General features: G+C 36.9%; 1 protein-coding gene across 2 annotated transcripts in view; it reads right to left on the bottom strand.

Annotated features, from left to right (window-relative positions):
- Positions 1–18,262, bottom strand: part of CACNA1D (calcium voltage-gated channel subunit alpha1 D) — a 211,763-nt gene that overhangs the window by 43,955 nt on the left and 149,546 nt on the right. The window contains exons 30-35 of one of the 2 annotated variants that reach the window (XM_026076620.1): positions 16,342–16,425; positions 15,936–16,019; positions 4,717–4,755; positions 4,174–4,302; positions 3,369–3,434; positions 1,586–1,677 (exon numbers count right to left, since the gene is read on the bottom strand). In XM_026076620.1, coding sequence (XP_025932405.1) covers positions 1,586–1,677; positions 3,369–3,434; positions 4,174–4,302; positions 4,717–4,755; positions 15,936–16,019; positions 16,342–16,425 — 494 coding nt within the window. The remainder of the gene's footprint in view (positions 1–1,585; positions 1,678–3,368; positions 3,435–4,173; positions 4,303–4,716; positions 4,756–15,935; positions 16,020–16,341; positions 16,426–18,262) is intronic. The other variant, XM_026076611.1, reaches the window with a different exon arrangement.

The following is an 18,262-nucleotide window of genomic DNA, read 5'->3' as shown; positions in this document are numbered from 1 at the left end:
CTAAAAAATGATTTAGGGTTAGTTAATGGTTTTCGTTTCACTACCAACATCCTGAAGGTTTGATTCCAAGCTTTCCTGAATTAAATACTGAAGCTTGAGGTTGATGTCCAATGTAACTTGTAACTAGTAAAGACAAAGAAGGGTTTTTTAGGCTTATTTGGGAACTGTATTTGTAGCTCAGATTTTTGAGTGATTTGTATTTAACAGAGAATAAAATGTAGTTATCAACTGAAATATACAAAGTCTGTCTACAAACTATTGATCTGTAACATGATCTGCTAATGCAGACCTCATTCAGCATAGCTCATAAACAACAAGATCCTATCCTATCCTGGTCATATATACCATGAAGTATTCTATAAATTGTGCATGAGCAGATAACAAATGTTAAAGAAATTTTTGCTCGTTTCTGACTGACTGTGATAAAAAAATTCTTAAAATTCAGCTCTGGCTTAAATCTACAGCGAATGTGGAAGAAATGCAACATCTGGGGATACAATTTGGTTGAGGGTCAGAGGACTAGATGCAACACAGCAGTAATGGGGAAGGCTGTGTGGCAGAACATAGGCCCCTCTTTCTCCTCCTCCTGGTCCTCCTTGGAATCTGTCCTAGAAATTCAGAGCGACTCAGAGAAGCCAAGCACAGAACTGTCAGATAGGCTAGCTCCAGAACTATGAGCACTGTGTTAATGTTGTTAGCTGTACGGCTTCTGAGATCTGTACTCTGCACTTTGCCATGCAAACACATCTACTTACTTAGACCTGGCTTTGGTATCTCCACGTAGCCCTGAATTGTATCTGCTATCTTTTGATGTTCTTGCCAAACACATCTGCTGCAAAAGAGGACCCCTCTTTAGGATAGGCTAGCAACAATGCATAGGAACCAAGCGGAGTTACAGAATCCCTGCAGATAGAGCTCTCAAAGTACTCACCTTTAGAGGCATTCCTGATCCAGGTCATTCCCTCTCCTTGCTCCAGGGCATTTTGAAGCACTCCTGGCAGAAGTTTACCCTGTTCTTAAGCTCTCTAGTGATGGAGATTCCATAGTCTCCCAAGATGATCTACATGAATATTTAGCTACCCTTACCAGGAGAAAGTTTTTCCTACTGCTTCTCTGCAATCTCCCTTCTGCAAGTTAAACCTACTATTTCTTGCCATCTTTTCAGCAAACGTAAAGAACGGTTTATTTTCTTCATCTTTGCAACAACCTTTCACATTTCCAAATTGTTGTGCTAGTTGGCCTGTGTTTATAAAGAATACAATGAGGACATAGTCTTTTCTACCTTTCTTAACAGTTGCACAGTGACATCAGTGCTGACTATATTTGGGCTCTGCATGAAGACAATTACTCTACAAATGAGACATTTCACTATAACTGTAATGACTTTAGGTCTGTATCACCTGGTTAGAATTTGGCTGTTCCAGTGACCTGTCACCACACAGCTGAAGAGATTTTGTACTTGTTATGTTAAATTGCTTCTAACTCACAAACACATTTTGAGCAAATCTGTGGTGCAAAAGCTACAGCCCTTTTCCATAGATCAATTAAAAGGGATGCATTAAGCAAAAAGTTGAGGTTTGCTCACCTGAAGAGAAGCAGCACAGCTTGGGGGAAAGTCTGAAAATTGTTGTTTCTGTTTATTTGATTGTTGTCCCTCATGGCCACTTTTCCAAATACCTACAAAGAGACAGGATTTTGACTTTCATCCTAATGAGTTGTAGTGTCTGATGCTGTAACCCTCACTTCAGTATGTATGAAAAACAGTGTCACAAATATTCTTTCAACTCTCTTTAGATTTTTCCTGATAATAATGTAAATGGATTAAATACATCACATTTACAAGATAATTCTTAAGCATTTAATTTGCCACTGCTAACAAACCATTATAATACTAATACACACGCCTGTATTTTAGGTGAGAAAATATTATTTGATTTAAACTAGCACCTAGAGCCCTCAACTCAGATTAGAGCCCCACTATGCTAGGCATTGTGCATACTTGTAATAAGAAATCATCACTGTCCTGAAAATTTTGAATCTAAATAAACAAAAGAGATACAAAGATGGAAACCAAACACAGAGAGTCTGAGCACCTAGTTCCAGTCAGAGCTGGGAAGTGAGTTCAGATCTCCAAAATTCAATTGCAATTCCTTGGTCTTTTCCAAGGACATATTCCTCTTCCAATATAACACATTTATATACTATTACAATGCAGTGGGACTGTTATTTAATTTAGAAAGATTAATGTCACTGTGTTCTGGATTGTAAGTTGCTTTTGGATGAACAGCGAAGAAATAGAAAGAATCAGGAGGCAAAGCCACCCTCCATAGCATATTTCTTCTCATTCCATTTAACTAGGGCCTCACTTTGTGTTGGTTTGGACGGTATTATAACTTTGACAACAAAAGAAATCATCTGTAACTGTTACAGAATGCCTATCCTAAGGGCTTATGACAGGAAAACTAGTGTCATCAAGAAAAAAAAGAGAAATGCAGCCTGAATTCAGGATGCCTAACAGAAACTTTTGCCAATCAAAGTCTTGATGAACTTCCAGCCTTGCTCTTCAGGCACCTCCTTCCCTTAGGCAAAGAGCAGATCTCAGGTGTGGCACAGAGACTACCATGCACCCCAACTGCACTCCACCTCCCAGCTCCATACTGAGCACCTTTATCTGCTTGCTTTTCCGCAGCCTGTGCACTCCTCTCTCAAATGCCTATCCCATTCTCCCACCAGAAATGGCTTAGCAGGAATTTTCCCACAGTTTTCTGACAGGTCTCTCCTACTTCGCTATCTCTAGTTATTAAGACTCTGGGAACCTGTCCTGCCCTCACAGCACGGCAGCTGGTCTGTCGAGTGGCACCTTCATCCCAACACAGTATTCTCACACTAAGTTACCTAAGTCCCGTCTATGCTTTTATATAAATCCTAGCCTTGACTGACCACAGGCTCAGCTGTGGCTAAGTTTTTAGCTAGATTCTTTTCTTAGTTCTATTTTTTTAATATGGGAAAGTCTTATTAAAAAATAAAGACTGGGGTTTTAATGGCTGATTCCCCAAATAAATCTTCTGCAGCAAAAAAACCCATGCATTCTGTCATACATTCACGCACAGGGATAAGCTTCACTGTACATGGAAGATGAATGGCTCCTTTCAGCAAACCAAAACACTATAAACTCACGCCCCGTCCCTTTCTTATATCTTTTGGGGTTTTGTGACTGCCAAAATCACAGCCTTTTTACATTAGTCTGAAAGCTCTGGCTAGTATGTAGCACCACTATTAATGGAATATTTTGATAAGCACATTGGTAAACCAGTCTCAGGTTAGCCAACACCGTACTTTCTTTTAAGACTAAAAAAAGTTGCAATTACCTGCATTCCAATGACAGCATAGATGAAGAACAGCATGGCTATCAGAAGGGCAACATAAGGCAGAGCCTAGGAAAGGGACAGGTGCATTGTATTTTAATAATTTCACAGCATAATTTCAATTTCCACTTACAAAAATAAGTTCTCCATGCAATAGAGGCTTTTCCAAGGTTTTTCTTTTAAGCACATGCTTAAAATGTTATCACCTGTCACTCTTAATATTCTCCCACATATAATGAACACATGAGTTTCATTATATTTTAGATTATTTCTGCCAGTAATCCAGGGGGAAGAGTAATCTTTAGTAGTTTTATATTTCATTTTGATTACTGATTCTGACAACACAAAGGTACTTCCTACTATACAGTTAAAGAGTTCCATTAACTTCACATTCTTTAGAGTTTTCAGGAGCAAGGATTCAAACATCTATTTGCTACATTTATGAAATCACTTTTATACAAACAGAAGATTAAATTCCTTGTTTAATTTCTTCTGTAGCCATCTAAGATCATGTACGACCTATACATATCAAACCTATCTTTTGTTTAATTTCTCAAAAAATCCTATTTAGACTTACAAAATAACTTTTTTGTGAAGTACTGCAAAAATTTCATGATAACAGCTAATATTACATGACCCTTGGACTCAGTGAAGCAACTGGTGATGTTTCTTAAGGCATTAATAAGTAACTATATTTAAATGTCTAACTGTTGGTAGCATGAATTTCAAAAGAAATGTTATTTGCTTCCTAAAATTTAGTGTATACATGCTTGCAATTCAAAAGCAAATTTAAATGAATTTTACTAACCTGAAATGACTTAATAAAAGTCCACAGTAAAGTTCTGATTCCTTCTCCTCTGCTAAGCAGCTTCACCAACCTCATCACCCGGAAGAGACGGAAAAAAGTGATGGAGATTCTAGCGCTGTCTTCGGAGTTCTGAAGAGTATCATGGAGAAGTCAAACCAAATACAAACCCAAACATGCAACACTTCCAGAAAAACAACATCAAATGCAAAGGTGGAAGAGGTAAGATTTGAAAATGTATCTTGAAGGCCTTTTCACCTTGATAAGCATGATATGAAAGGAAAAATTACATGCTAAAAACACAGGACCTATAGAAATGCTTCACACATCACATGCATTTCCAAGTTTTCTGGTTTGTTAATAAGGATCATGTTGGGTTCATTTGTAGTAGACTTCAATAATACATTGACAACAAATGCAAACCACTGCATACACCTTTCTAGAAAGACAGTTATGAAAAATACAGAAAAATTGGTGGAAGAGACATGGTAAAAAGAATAAACTCAAGTAGAGGTAAAACCACTGGGGTCAGTTTACTAATCTTACCCCAGACTCATCAGTTGTGACTGTTTCAGTTGGCTTTGGCTTTAAGAAATTAAGAACATTAAATATTAAAATCAAATAAAAGACCAAAAAATCAGCTTCACCATAAACAGAAGGAAGGACATTTTTCATTTCTAAATGTAAATGAACATATTTTAACTCAATACACTTTCTGAATAAAACATTAATATCTTTATTAAAACTTTCCCTTTAGCATTTCATATTGGCTGACTCATACTAAAACATTGTTGGCTGACTCATACTAAAATCTACAAATATAAAACATCTTTAAAAGAGTAAACTAAACAGTAGATAAAATGAAAGAGTAAACTGTAAACTAAATACAAAATAAAATACCTGCTCCCATGCAAGCCAATCAAAATTAGCCATTGACTTCCACTGGATGTTGGAAATTGTAGCAGTAAGCCTTAAGTAAAGTTCAAGAACAAAGCTTGGGGTAAAACTAGCTTTTCAAGATCCCTTCCCTTCTGTGCTCTTTTTGAAGGTTAATTACTCCATCACTAGAATCCAACCATATTCAAGTAAGTGCATTTTATATCACATTAGTGGCTCCTTCAAAGTGAAGTAATTCGCTTGAGTTACTCTCTTATTCACTGATCAGCATTTGGCTCTGCAGTGCAAGGGTGTATTTTACTCTGCTAAAGTGCTAAGCAAACACTTTTAGCACAATGTCCTGAAAGCCAGCCCTCCCATAGGGGTGCAAATGAGGAGGTAATACTCCTTGCATCCTCTCACCATCTACTAAATATCCATAAACATAAGCTGACATAACAGAATCAGGTATGGTGAAAGGGCTTTAGGGTTTGATCCTGCAGGAAGAATCAAACACAAAGAGATTTCCTTTGACCCTACTGAAACAGGGTCCTATTGACCCTATCGTACAACCCTGATGAGCTACCATAAGGAGCGAGGGAGACACCAACTTCCTGTTCACAGAGACAAACTCCAGGTCCTGTGAAGGAGAATCTCACTTTTCTTTTTTCAAAGTCTGCCTTCTTTCTTTGGAGAAACTGCCTCAACATCCAAAATAGTTGGACACCTAGGCAAAGCAGCTAGCAGAGTTAAAGGATCAAGCGTCTACACTTCCTTGTGTACTGACACATTCACAGCAGCTTCCTCCAAACTGAACAGGAAAGTCCTTGAAAACTTTCCAGCACTAGAACAATGGAATTCTGGAGGGCAGATCCAAGGGATGGGCCTAACTGCTGCTTAAAATGTTCGTATCATCCTTTGAAAGTGGCACCTTTCAACAGTTATTGTCACATATAGCTACAATAACCATGATGCCTCTTCAGTGCTGCTTCCAACACAGTGACTCTGAGAGACATTTTCTCTACGTCAGCCTTTACTGAGTAAAATCTTGAGTATTGTTGCTAGATAGAACCTGGGGGGGGGGGGGGGGTTTTTAAAAAATTTTTTTTTTTTTTTTTTTTTTGTTGGTTTTTTTTTTTTTTGTTTTTGGGGTTGGGGGGGGGGGGGGGGGGGGGGGTGTCTTAAAAGACTGTTTTCTCTATTACTTTTTTGGAAAACATATGAAACACAAAGTTACTGCAAGGGGAGAATTAGGTCAGAATAACTCTTTGTTCGACTACATGCAATTTATACATATATATTAGTGCCCTACCAGGATTCCAGTGATTTCTGAAACAAAGAGTTTTAAAACTGTTTAAGGGGTTATTACTGAATTGCTGCATTAATGTTAACCAAAACCTATATCTTCTCAATAGACTTCAGTAAGCAGAGTATTTGTAAAATCAGTTGTAATGTCTGAATTTTGTAAGCAATATTATAAAACGTACAAAAAAATTAAAATGTGCTACCGATGATAGTTGTTGCATTAGAAATTCCCTGAATATTTAAACAATTTAGAAAAAAATCAAAATACAGATTGAGAAATTCATAATCACAAACATCATAAATGTCAAAATATCACATAATGTAGAAACAATTTTACAAAGCTGTTTACTTACATCAGTCACAAACCTGTACTATAATACACACACCCATACTACTACTGGGTTTTTTTTCCTGCAGAAATAACTGCTTTTTATCTGAAATTTTTAAGGAAAAAGGGTTTCATTTATACCTTCTGCAGATCAAGCCTGAAGTTTCAAATTAATTTCTGGCAACTGACTCTCTGAGATAGATACTGTCTTAATCAGTGGCAAAGGGTCTTAACTAGCATTGGCTATTTTTTGTTATATTTAAAAAAAAAAAAAAAGTATTTGACAGATATAAAACAGACTAAGCTACAGTATCATTACATGCTGATATCATAAGGATGAAATAAAATACTAGATTTTGCATTTAGAAGTTTTTCCACTAGCTTTTATAGGAGAAGGACTGGGCCCCAAATAAACTAGCAACAATGTAAGGATATCAGTATGTAATGGGATATGTAAAAACTTTTATTCTACAGATTTATATTCAATTTCTTTCTCAAAGAAAAATTCATGAAGGGGGCTATGCAAAAACAGTATGCATTATGATAACTGGGTTTCATTAAAAAAGCGCACAAAAGGAAAACTCAGTATTGCTCTGTCACAATCCTGATAAGAGATCTAATAACGGAAAAGAAAAAAAAAAAGATAAACTACTGATAACTAAAGATGCTCTCCAAGGGCAATTGTGAACAAGACTTTTTTTCCTACACATTACCATTTTAATAAGTAATTAATTCCCACTTTTGAAAATGCAGACAGAGATCAGATTACCAAATTTGTATGTGAATAGTTCTACTGCAGGTACTCAGGAGATGATGAGTGTAAAATCCCTCAATGTGTTTTTCTGTCTTAAGGACACAATTTGCCTGCGCACACGCTCTCCTCTCATATGTCACCCCTTCCTCAGCTTCTTTGGACAAAGCTGTCCTAACCCCTTGTTTGTGAGGGCCGATCTGCTGCTGCTGGCAAGGGTTGGGATGTCACACAAGAGATTGTAAATTATGGATACTGGTAAGAGCAAGGCAGGAATGAAAAAGGAAGACACTCTCTTCACAAACACTAAATAGCGCAAAAATATCAGTGCGGATCTAGATGTTAGAAACAAAGAATGAAAATAAATTCCTGGTGTCAGAGCATTTTTTTTCCACTGGAGACCAAAATATTCAAACTCTTTCCATCATTGGCCAGGTGTTTTGGGTACTGACATTTTGAAGTGAATCTATCCAGTTGTTTCCCTTCTCTGGCATTCACCTCTTCTACTATGGCAACTTAGATCATATTATGAAAAATAATTACAATAAATTTAATGTAGTGATATACCACAGAAAAAACATTTTTCATACTTATTTATATAGGAAATGCTCATTTAAGAGAGATTAAAGTTAGTATTTATATGTGTCCAGCCAGTACAAAAATACCAGAAAGATCTGGGAAACTAAGATTCAGATAACACTATTTTTACTAACAATAATGGAAAGACAGACAATATCAGGGAACATCTACTTCCTACACACAGGGAAAAAACATATACTACCAAAACACAAAATCCTATTTAGAACTTCAGTAATATTACTCAACATGTACATAGGATAAGTAGGTGGCATCTTATGTATATGTAGGGAAAGTATTAGAATAGACTTGAGACTGGGGGCAGGTTGAACACATAGCGTCTCTTTGGAAAGAGCTGTTGACAAGAACGCAAATCAAAATGTTTGTTGTGGTCAGGCAATCTACCTAAGGGCTCCTTTCTCTCCCACCTTCTATTAATTATTCCAATACAACTGGTGTCCCAAACACATGGGGCACTGGCTGGTCATTCTCATGATTTTTCTGTATCTGAAATCCCCGCTGGGACTACATGATTCCTAAAAAGAGAGACATGTGCTTCTGGGTCATTGCTAGAGGAAGTTTAGTAATGGGCAATAGATCATAGCACAGCTAGAATAAATGAACCAGCTTCTGCTTTCAAAGCTTGCCTAACAGATGCATTGCAATGAGATAAATGAGGACTGAGACTGGTTTAATTATTCTATCTTTTCTGTCAGCCATGTGCCAGCTACACTGAGAGTCCAGTTTAGCAAGAATGTCATCACTATGTAATTTTAAGCCCATTCTTATAGACTTCAAAGAGGCAGTAAATCAGTAACATATGAAACTTTTTCCCCTCAGTCAAAACTTAACACAGCAGTTTTCTTCCCAAATACTCCCAACCCCCCAAAAAGATTAACCGGCAATAATCTTTAATTTCTGGCTCATTGATTCAAATCTTTGCAACTTGCTAACAATCTCAATCAGGTACTTATTGCTGCTTATGAAAAACTTTGTGCATATAAGAGAGACGTGGAGCTACTGGAATGAGTCCAGCAAAGGGCTACTAAGATGATTAAGGGACCAGAGCATCTCTCATGAGAAAAGGCTGAGAGCTGGGACTGTTTAGCCTGGAAAAGAGAAGGCTTAGGGGGATCTTATCAATGCATTTAAATATCTGAAGGAAGGGTGTAAAGAGCACAGGGCCAGACTCTTTTCAGTGGTGCCTAGTGACAGGACGAGAGGCAACGGGCACAACCTGAAACACAGGAAGTTCCACTGAGCACAAGAAAACACTTGTTTACTGGGAGGGTGACTAAGCACTGGAGCAGGTTGCCCAGAGAGGTTGTGGAGTCTCCATCCTTGGAGATACTCAAAAGCTGTCTGGATATGGTCATGGGCAGCCTGCTCTCCGTGACCTGCTTGAGCAGCAGCTTGGACCAGATGATTTCTAAAGGTCCCTACCAACCTCAACTCTTCTGTGATTCTGGGATTTTCTGAACAATAACTCCTGGTTACACTGCTTATACTGCAATGAAAGCAAAGTTCCAAATAAACATCCTAGCTTTGGAAAAAGCCACCGTATGTCAAAACTGTGACCAGTGTGAAACTGATTGCATCATGCATTGGAAGCAAACTGTAGCTCTGTGTTTAAGAAAAAAATAAACATGGTGCAAACTGGTGGATATTAGTATACAGTGTTGATCAAAAGCTTCTTGTTACAGATTGTGCCAAAGGGTACTACCATATGCCAAAACAAATTAACACATAATAATGATGCAGTCGTGATTGCAAATATAGCAGGAAACATCTGAATGACAAATATGACAATAACATAGATAGGAGAGTATTCAGGTTGCCAAAATATCTTTAGAAACATGTGTGTGTGTGCATGTACATATATGATTTGTTCAGAGAATAACTGCTAGGATTCAAACATGCTAATACACATTTTTTTCATAGTCTTATGAGAGCTCTCTATATTCCCATCTCAATATGAACCAAATACTCATACACATCATTTAATAAAAATTTTGAAGTGATACAGAGAACCCCCAAAGCAGATTAAAAATTATATTTTTCCCTAGTAAAAGATTTATTTAATACATCATGCTCATGAGATGACATAGCATATTATTTTGGTTACTGCCTAATGTAGCCTGAGCTGTCCAATAAAATAACTAAATTGTCAATACTTAATATGTTCACGCAGGCAGCTCAGAAATTTACTTCTATTTCCAAATTCAATATTGCAACACAGAGTAGATTACATATTGCAATAAGGCTTGATGCCAGCTAAAGCAAAACTATATGAGAATATTTTTTTCTGAACTGTCCTTAGGCTTTAAGAGATACATTTGCAAAATTCTATAAAATGTATTCATAGTATTCACAAAAATGAATTAGTATCAACAAAGCACACGATCTAACATGTGATACTGATGCATGAATTGAGTTCCAAACCAAATTGCAGTGCTTTTGTTCAAATCTGGAACCCAAAATCTCTCACAGGAGGTGGAAATGAGGGCTTTAATCCACTCCATCTAAGAAGCAGCATGAACTGTCCCACCAGTTACTATGTGAGTGGGAGGTTATATAAAAGTGAGCACCAGAAATCCCAGTATACGTTCCACTAGCTGTCTAACAAAAGCAAAGTGTGCCCCGCTGTTCGCAAGTCAACACTATGCACTTTATGGTGCTGAAGTGGTAATAACGGTGCTCCTTCACACCAAATGACGAATATCCAATTCTATTTCTGTGAGAGACTTTTTTGATTTATCACATTGCTACTAACCACTGTTAGTTGTTATGGTAGTATATGCCTTTAATAAGTTTATATGTTTACAATGGTGAGTTCAAGACAATTAGATATTCCTGAGGGACTCGGAAAGAGAGTATCAATGCTGTTCCTTTAAGCCCTGTTTCAGCAAAGAATTTGAGTTTTACTTAACTTCAAAGCTTAAGAGTAGTCCCACAGGGTCTGCATAAAATATTTACACAAAAGAGGAGGAAAGTGAACTCTCCATTTCTTGACATTTTGGCAGCACATGAATGGTAAAAGAGATGAAAATAAAAAATGTGAATTAAAACCTTCGTATCTACTACTGTAACAATGTGATCATGCCTCTAAGTCATCCATTGTTGGTCATCCAAATGGTTTCTCAGCAAATATGAACTGCAGGTAACTTCTCTACAGTCAGACCAGATTGAAATATGTCTGTTATTTCCATTTAAGAACTTATTCATTTATTTTCATTTATTCCATATATTTCATTTCATTTATTTCATCTATTTCACTTATTTATCTCTATCTTATCTGTAGGTAAATTACATATTTTAATGTTCCAGAATGGACGGACCACATCTTCTGTGTCACAATCACTACTCTGGGGTTTCTTTTTCGTTTTTGTTTTTTAATTTAGAAGGAACCATTTTTATGACCACACAAGATCTTGTGTGTCATGTGAAACTCTCTGAAAACAAAAGGTTACCAAAATGCAAAAATAACTATATGGGTTTTAGTAGTGCTTTTAAATTTTGTATTGCTATACCATATATGTATTTACTTGTATATACTTGCCTCTAAAATTTTCTAAAAATAAAATGAACATGAAAACCAATTAGGTTCAGAAAAGAAGAACTGGTTAAAGGAAGGGATATTAAATGACAGAGTAAATAAAAAAACAATCATGGCAAATGGTGTATTGTCAAAATACATGTTGCACTGAGGTGGGATTTTTTTGGAATCAGTCATTGATCCAGTCCTCCAGGATGCTGAGCAGTCCTGTAAATTGCTGAACACATTAAACACATTGACTTCCGTGGGGTCTGAGAATATTCAAAGCACAGTGATTTCCTGGATACTGTGTGAATGGGGAGTTACTGGATCAGCAGAATCAGCCTCAGGGCACCATAAACATTATTATAAAACTTTAAATAAAAATAAGGAGAGGAACAAGAAAATAAAGAGATGACATTTCCCAAATTTAATACTGAAATCAAGCTGATATATAACTAGAAAGTCCAACCCACTCACTTGAAAAAAACTGGGTCAGATGCAAACACGACATGTACTAGAGGAACTTGCTGGCAGTTGGAATTAGTCTAAAGTTATACAGCTACAATATCAGAATGATGCCTAGTTGTTTCCACCACATGAGGCAATTACATATGCAAACATATAAGAATGTTTAGCTTATCTTGAAGCTGTGTAGATTATTTTAAGTATTTACATTCTTTTAAGTCTTCATTTACATTGACCAACTGAGGTGGCTGTACTAGTGCAATTACAACTGCAACAACATATGATTTTACATTGGTGCTAGCAATTTACACTGTTTCAGATCACCCCACTTTCAAACAGGGCTGAGCATCCTCAGTTTAAGAAGTTTCCATAGCGGGTATTTACATAGGTGCCATTTCAATGGTGCCTGAAATCCTATTGAAAACAAAGCCTTGTTAGCACCTTAGCAGGGCTGTAGATTTTCCAGGACCACTGTTATTGTTAGATAAAAAGTACAGATGGAATGGCACATTTTAGAGTGTCAAAGAAAAGATTCTAAAATATTCAATTTGAATGACACAGATTTACACAAAACTAATGATGTAGGAATAATTCAGTGGAATCAAAACAATAAAAGTCATGTACAAACCTATAGATTTCCCTGGACAGTTTACAGAATTCCCTGTTTCATGTTGAAAATGGGAAATCAAGCCCAGAAATACATTGAAACCACAGTACATTCATGACTTGCACAAACAAAGCACAATAAAGTGGAAAAGACTGGAGACAGACAATATTTAGTACACAAATAAAGGAATCTGCTGTGCAGTACTAGAAGACATCAAAGATGAGTCTTTTCTCTAGTGAGTGTAGCATGAAAAACTAATAAATGACAGCGCTAGTTCTTGATACATAAAATCCAGACTGTGGTGTATATTTTAGCTGAAGATCACTACTTTGATCTCCAGAATATTTTCAAGACAACTGTGTGAATTACTAAAAAGACAGTGTTCATCACAGCTGTAATTAGTTACAAGTAATGCTGTCAAATCAACACTGTCCATACAGTGTTAAATACAGAGTTAAGTACAGGGCCAAGTACAGGGCCAAGTACAGGGCCACCTTGTACCATAACTGGAACACATTTGAGCTGTTTTTCAATATCTCTTCACAATCAAGTATATTTTGCAGCTATTAGGGAAAGTGATATGCTCCTCAAATATTCTTTCCAGTAATGCAGCCGGTCATGATATTCTCATACAGTTTAACACAAAATCAGAACGAAATTTTAAGGTGAATGAGCCTTAGAATTATTTTGATCATGTTTATTCCTTGAGCTGGCAGTTTGCAAAGCTTGCAGCTGAATAAAGAAATCTGAAGTCCTTAGAGTTAATAGACTGTGTATACTTGAAGGCATTTTGCCATCTTCAAAAAAAGTCGTAACATGATAAAAGAATACATATTTTTTCATATAGGGTTTAAATATATTAGTAATATGTATTACTGTGCTTACCAAACAGACTAGAACCAAAGAAGATTAAAAACTCTTCACATCACTGTTTCTCAACAGCAGCTACTGCAAGTAATTGATGTTGTCCAGGCCAATGTTAATAGGCTCTGAAGGGAGACCTGTATGGGCACAGTATGAGAAGTATTTCTTTTGGCAGCAGCCCCATCCTCCTTGCCCTTGTCCACTCATTCTTGCCCCATCGTGCCCCATACTTGTTGCAACACCTTGCGGTCAGGACCCTGATCCAGCCAGCTCCGAAGCCCCACAAACGCTTGGGGAAGCACAGCTCTCGGAGCTGTGGGAGTAGGAAGAAGGGCTGCGGGTAAAGGCTGCTTAAACTCACAGAGATGCCAAAAGAAATCCTCATCAAACCATAGCCTCAATCTAGATCAGCCTGACAAATCCAAGCTCCTGGTAGCATGGTTTACTGATCTGAACAAAGCACTGAAAGCCCCAACTGTCTTCTAGATGGATCTTGAGTTTTGTCTTTTTCCTCTTTTCTGATCCTGGAACGCTTGGAACAGATCACAACTTTTTCAGCTACAGCTCCTATTCCACATTCCTGGGCATCTTTATTATCCTCGTATTCACAGTTCCAAAACCAAGTTACTGTCTACATGAAATACAAGGTATTGTTTCTGCTATCGACTGGAGGGATGTGATCCTAAGAATTGGGTTCCTGACACAAACCACTGTGGAAAATAAATTTAAAAATGGGTTTTCTCTGAGAAAATGTTCCACTAAAATGGCAATGATAATCACAAGATGGATCATGAACTTTAACATTTAAGAAATTACAAAAGCTTATGTTCAGTCTTTGAATACTTTTTAGTTATGTTAACATTTAGGTTTTACAGAAATGGAAGTGTAGTGTTGAGGTTTTCCTCTCTACCTTCTTTTGATAAAAATGTGTTTAGAATCAAAATCTTAATACTCTTTGCAGGCTCCTCCTTGCATTGCTAGGAGTTTGTAATGCATAGGGCTTAATAGTGACTGGACTTAGTAACTGACTCCAACTACTAAGACCTGTATCATAACTCTTCTGCCTCATTTCCCCCATATATAAAAAAAATCCACCATCTGAGAATATTATTTATTTAAAATTTAAAAAAATTTTGAAAGATGATAAATACTAAATATCCCTACTGAAAAGAAACAATTTGGGTAAGTAATGGAACCCTCTAGAAAAAAAAAAAAAGGGATGTCTAGCAAGGCGCTTACTAAACCAAATTTAAGAGAAAAGGAATGATATTAGCTAGCTCATAAACTGGGTTGGATACAGAAAAATATCTAAGCTGAATATCTTCAAATAAAATAACAGCATGCAGTTATTTACATCTATAGCTTTCTCCAATTAATCTATTCTTTGACACAGGGGAATTATGCAAGTGTTGGGGCCCTGCACCTCCACAGGTATTTCTGGATAACTCAGTTATCTCAGAATGATAAGTAGGTAAGATCCTCAGCAAGTTCAAGAGCCTAACTTCCCCCAGTGATCTGCGCATTCACTGAACATCTTGAGTTGCTGATGTGGATCCAAGACTCACCTTCATTCTCCCTTCCTGAGGTCTTAAGAGGCATTACAGGGAAGAGGCACTTTCCTCTAAAATTTGATTGGGACCAGTTAAACAGAGAAGCATCTAAGTATGGGAAGCACCTGCATATCTGCTTTCATTTTATCTTTTTGTTAACTTTCATTTATCTTTTTCATTATACAGCTCTCCTTGTTAAAGCTAGGAAGTGAGACAGAAAATAGGCAAAAATCAGTGTCTCCCTGTTTGTTCCTTGGAAAGGGATCTTTGTTGTCCAAACGCCTATACGTGTAATGCCTGTCACTGAAAATTTTGGTGAAAAGATGGAATTTTCAAAGTACTTTAACAGTAATTCAACTGTCAGAACATTCACTGCAGGATGGGAAAAGCAAAAGGGATATAAAAAATACCATTTCTTTTTCACAGTATGGAAAGCCTAATTTTCTGTGTACCCTTTCTCCCGCCACCTCATGAGATATGAATGCCAAGATCAAGCTAAAATCAGTCTTCCCACAGAAAAAAATCATTATTTGTTAAACAGCTGAGCCTTTAAAATAATTTTATGCTTGAATTACCAGGGTCAAGCTACCTAAAGAAATTACTGGGCTTCAAATAAAATAGTAACAGAGGCCTAATATTTCCTTTTTTATACATAAAATGAGTTTAAAATATTTTCTGTACATCTATAGAAAAATGTCTTTCTCATTGTTTCATTGTGCTGTGTGTATGTGTATATAGATCCATAATAATAGCTTGTACAAATATCTATATCAATATTTTGGCCTTTGATTCCAGAATATAACAAACTTGTTTCTAAAAAAAGGAGTTTTGGGGATAAAATTTACATTTTCTGTATTTCTTGATGACAGCAATTACTTTTTAGTGCATGAACAGTTGCTACTTACATTAACTTCTGTTATAGCAATATCAACGACGCTACCAACAACAATTAAGGCATCAAAAGTGTTCCATGCATCAGTGAAATAGTGCTGTTAGGACAAGCATTCAGCAGAAAGAGAGCAAGAGAAAAACACAAACAGAAAAAGAGAAGAAAAGGACAGTGTTATAACACAGAAACACTCTAGGCTTCTCCGATGTACCACTATACAATCTTTCCCTTTCATAGCTAAAAAAATTGGTAGAGGAAAAGGCTATTTATTTCCCACATCAACATAATTGACCTGTGACTGGTCTGTACTCAAAGTTTAGAAACATCAGATCAAAATCTGTGACTTGTCCAGATGATGGAAATAGTGGGGAGACAGAGAAAGAGAAGTAGGGACTGGGGAAAGTAAGCTGGGGTATACTCACATCAGCTTCACTGAGAACGACGTCTACTATGCTGCCAATAACGATGAGGGAGTCAAACGTATTCCAGGCATCACTAAAATAGCCCTGAACAGAGCAGGCAGGGTGCAAACGTTTGTGATTACACATGAAATGTCAAATATTTGCATACTTCTGTTTAGTTTTGCATAAACAGAAATTAGTTAAACAAAACCTGTGGTCTAATGAGAAAACAAAACAAAACAAACAATATTGCCTACTGAAGGAAAAGCAACATATATGTACATGTGTGCGTGTGTGTGTATATACATATTATATATACACGCACAGACACACAGACACACACACACACACACACACATACACACAGTACACATGCATAATACACCATCATACAAGCACAAAGTTGGCAAGCAAGCCATCATCCAAAACACTGTTTTGGAGTCCCAGCAGTGCTGAAAAATCCTCACGTATATACCCTAACAAGCACAACAAAGTCCCTTTGACGATATTTCTAAAGGACCAAGCCAATGGAAACCTCCTTAACATTAGTGACTTTGCTCATAAACTAGGCTTAAAATTTAGGAACTCGCGCTACGTTTGCAGTCAGGGCCCGATTCTGTAGCCAGTGAAGACAACACTAAGACCCACAGGAACTTGAACAAGTCCTTAGGGGTATAAATGCAGTTTCTCCAGTGTCTGAAAAGTCATCTTCATAAATTACTTATTCCCCCTTCTGACACTTTCTGGCTTTAACTATATTCCGTATGATGATAGTACTTTATGACCATTTGCAGCAGTGTACCCATGTTATGTTCCGTACTATCATCAGCTAAGAACCCCATTCAGCACTGTCTATTGGCATCAAAACTGTGCAGGTTTGTGCAATAAGATATTTGAAAAGAAACTTTGAGGTGGGTTCCAGGAGCAAACTGTCATTAGTTATGAACACTGGAAACAAATCCAGATATATTCATTTGTTGAAGGTGACTCTATGGAGACAAGGTATGTAGGTTTTCTTCAATATGTGGATTCTGCCTAGTTGTTACAGAATTTCAAAACTGCAAATATTACTGGCCTTCTCTTTCTTCTTATTCAGATATACTGATTTACCAGCCAACTATGCCTAAGGGATGTACATTATGTAACAATGGCTATAATGTACATTTTGTACATGCATTTTGCCTTCTTGGTTATTCATTTTAAAATATTAACTTGCCAGTTGCTACTGCAATTTTTAAAAATAAATTTACAAAGAGTTTAAATGGCAGTATGCAAATTAACCTTATGTCTGGTTAAACTTTTAGACTACTTTAAGATGATGTTTTAGCTCAGTGGGTTAAGTTGCTAGAGATATTTTTAGCACAGAAAAGCAAAATCAGCTAGAAATTTTTTTTAGAAGTGGACAGTATTTTTCTCAAGATTTTGAACTGTCAGAATTTCTAGTAACTTTACAGTTTAGAAGTTACACTCAAGTGAATGATGATTCAAAAAATGCTAATTTCATGTGAAAATTTGCTCTTGGAAGCTACGAAAGCAGAGCTACAGAAGGAGACAGCTCTACACAGTGTTCCAGAAGAGTAAGAACTGAGCAGAGTGTCAGAAAAGTCTCATCATGTTTCTAATGCTACTCTGTTTCCCAGAAATGCCGTACTTACTAATACTATCCTATTTTAAGTCTCATCTCCTTTAAAAAGAGAAGTGCTATAACCATTCCTTAATTTAAGCAAGGGGCTGGGGGAGGAAAATAGGTCTGACTATCGCTACAGCCCTTGTGCCTCATGCTTTGGTTCTCTGGGATTAGTCATCAGTTCCAGTTTTGGGGCATAAGGCAATGTTCATGGATTTGGTCTCCTGAACAAAAATATCCACTTCTGAGAGCTCCTGCACAATTCCCTACCACTCCTCCTTTTAGCCCTCCCACTTCATCAGAACAAGCTGCTCC

This window comes from Apteryx rowi, unplaced genomic scaffold (genome assembly GCF_003343035.1).
Source record: "Apteryx rowi isolate R43461 unplaced genomic scaffold, aptRow1 scaffold_111, whole genome shotgun sequence".
NCBI classification, from domain to species: domain Eukaryota; kingdom Metazoa; phylum Chordata; class Aves; order Apterygiformes; family Apterygidae; genus Apteryx; species Apteryx rowi.
This window is presented reverse-complemented; position numbering and strand designations above follow the sequence as displayed.